This window comes from Mastomys coucha, unplaced genomic scaffold, assembly GCF_008632895.1.
Source record: "Mastomys coucha isolate ucsf_1 unplaced genomic scaffold, UCSF_Mcou_1 pScaffold22, whole genome shotgun sequence".
Lineage (NCBI taxonomy): Eukaryota > Metazoa > Chordata > Mammalia > Rodentia > Muridae > Mastomys > Mastomys coucha.
The window spans coordinates 105,849,307-105,852,161 of record NW_022196905.1 but is presented as its reverse complement, the minus strand read 5'-3'; the positions used below and the strand labels follow the sequence as shown (position 1 = coordinate 105,852,161).

Here is a 2,855-nt window from a genome sequence, read left to right as displayed (position 1 = left end):
CCTCTCCCTCTCCCCCTCCCCCTCCCTTTCCCTCTTCCCTTCCCCCTCCTCTTCCCCTTATGCTCTCTCTCTGTCTAGGGGTTAGGAGTATTGGAGATGGAACCTGGAGTCTCTCACATACTAGACAAACACTGTTCCACTGAGTCACACCCAGACCCTCTCTTAAAAATCTGAGATGATCTCACTGGCTTGTCCAGGCTGTCTATGAACCCCTCTATAGCCCAGGCAGGCCCCAAGTTTGCAATTCTCCTGCCTCAGCCTCTTGAGAAGCTTCAGTCACAGGCTTAGGTCTCCATATCCAGCTCTTTGTCTCTTTAAAACCTGGATTGATGAAACCCAACTTGTACCTAGTTCAGTCCAGCTTTCTCTGGGACCCTTCCCTGTGATTGTGCGGTGCTTGCCATGGTCCGGCTCAGTATAGCCATGGCTACCACTTGGAGGGGGCTCTGGGTTCTCTGTGATTGGTCTCGCCCACTGAATTTCCCCAGAACCCCTAGATATGCTTTCTGTGATGTTCAGTGTGACCTGTGATGTAAGGATCTCTGTGACCACATCTTCCTTTCTCTTGGGCATGTACCTGGAGCTGCGTGTGCTGTGGGATGGGTGCTCAGCTTTCTGTGGAGGAAGCTCCAGCCAGCGCACTGCAATGACATCATCATGCTGCACCTGCTTGCATGGTCTGAGGATCTTGCTTGCATCATGTCTTCCTCGGAACCCAGCAGTGACTGCTCAGTCAATTTCTTGGCCAGGGAGATGGCTCAGTTTGTTTCCACGGCAGACATCCCTAATTGATAGCCATTCCCAGCTTCTGTGCTCAATATTACTAGTCAATTGTGCCAATTTTCCCAGCTACCTCATTGCAGGTGAATTGCACCCAATGATCTAACTAACCAATGCAATGAACTTTTTCTGGCTGAGCCCTTAATGAGTTTATCAGTTGTTCAGGGCTCCTGGTGAGCCAGCTGTAGATGACACTTGCAGGGTGTCTGGGAGGCTGACACCTGTCATCTTGTGGCAGGTACCCCGTGGTCGCCAGGATGGCCTGCCCGCCCATGTAACATCCCTGGCCCAGCGCGCATACTGGGCACTGCTGAGCCAGCGGAGAGACCAGAGCATTGTGGCACTGGGCCGGAGTGGAGCTGGGAAGACCACCTGCTGTGAGCAGGTTCTGGAGCACCTGGTGGCCATGGCAGGCAGTGTGGATGGCAGGGTGTCAGGTATTGTGGCCCACAGGTGACAGCTGGGTTCCTTTCCAGGGAGGGGAGATGTGGGAGTCCTGGGTGGCTTGTGGGGAGGTCCTGGGTGGCTCTTCTTTACTGTCCAGTTGTCATTCACTCAGCACAGATAAGTAAGGGTCCTGTGTCAGCTACTGACCCAGGAAGCTGCTGCTTCCATGTATACCTCTGCAAGGATAACAGTGTCCTCTCTCATGACATTGGTGGCCCTTGCAGTGGTCACACACTGGGACAATCAGAAGCAGAAGCTTGGCTGCCCCCTGCTGGGAGCCATCTTGTCAGACAGATTGAGGGTTTCTTGGGATTGTGTGTCCTTGAGCAGTACACAGCCTACTCCACTGTACAGAGAGTCCGAGAAGCAAAGATGAAGCAGAGCTGAGAGCCAGAGGGGAGACGGTCGGAGCTACAGAAGGCTGCAATGCTCTAGAGAGTGCCCCTGTGCTGGCTCGGGGAGAGGCCGGGCAAGAATGCAGTGGACCATAAAGACCATTCGTTAACGATGACAGTAGTCACAGCCATCAGTGTGGCCATCTCCAGGGACCCTGTGCCAGGCCCGCTTCTCACCACAAGAGCTCTGTGATTTGAACAGAGCCGGGGAGATAGTGATTATGATTTGAGATGTATAGATAAAGGCATTGAAAACCGGAGAGGTTAACTAGGGTTCTCAGTCACACTTTAATGTCTTCATGAGCCTTCAGAGACATTTCTCCGCTCCTCTCCTCCTCCTCTCCCCCTCTTACACACACATACATGCACACACATGTTTATCTAGAAAGCATACATGTGCATATGTGTGTGCATGTGTGTATACTCTAGATGAACAACATTTTCACTCCCTCCAATAAGAGAGTCCGTCTACGCTGGGAACACTGTTCCCCGGGACACACACGACGCTGCACCAGAGGGCACTGGCTATTGCAGCACCACTGCAGCCTACAGGTGCTTTCCAAGTGCTGAGCATCGTTAAGCTGATCAACCTTTCAGAGCTCTGCCAGAAACACTGTTACCACTCCAGGGAGGGGCCTCCTGAAGTAGGAAGAAGATAACCATTTGTCCCTTTGCAAACTGCAGAGCCCCCTCGGGTTTTTCTGAGAGGCTGTGCCTGCTGTCCCCCCTTTCTGTGGTCACTCTAGCACTTAGCTTACTGAGCTGGAGATAAAGGTGGAGCTGGCTTAGACTCTCTCACAGACTGGTTCTGCTGTGTATGTGAATGTGGGAGACAGGATGAAGTATACCCAGATGTCTGGTACAGCACCCAGGGCTCATGGGCCCTCAGAGAATACCTTTGGGGAGATTCCAGGACTTCAAGGCCCTCTGATAACCTTCAGGTGTTAACAAGGTGTTAGGAGAATAACACTCACACTCACACTCACACACACACACACACACACACACACCACACACACACATACACACACACACCACACACACACACTCACACACACACACCACATACACCCACACCACACACACACACATACCACCCACACATACTCACACACACACATACACACACACTCACACACACACACTCACACACACACATACATACACACCACACACACACATACACACATACACACACACCACACACACACACTCACACACACACACACACAC

General features: G+C 52.1%; 1 protein-coding gene across 1 annotated transcript in view; it reads left to right on the top strand.

Annotated features, from left to right (window-relative positions):
* The window catches only part of Myo18b (myosin XVIIIB), a 209,156-nt gene that overhangs the window by 26,874 nt on the left and 179,427 nt on the right, over positions 1-2,855 (top strand). Inside the window, exon 8 of the mRNA XM_031337427.1 lies at positions 1,019-1,217. Coding sequence (XP_031193287.1) covers positions 1,019-1,217 — 199 coding nt within the window. The remainder of the gene's footprint in view (positions 1-1,018; positions 1,218-2,855) is intronic.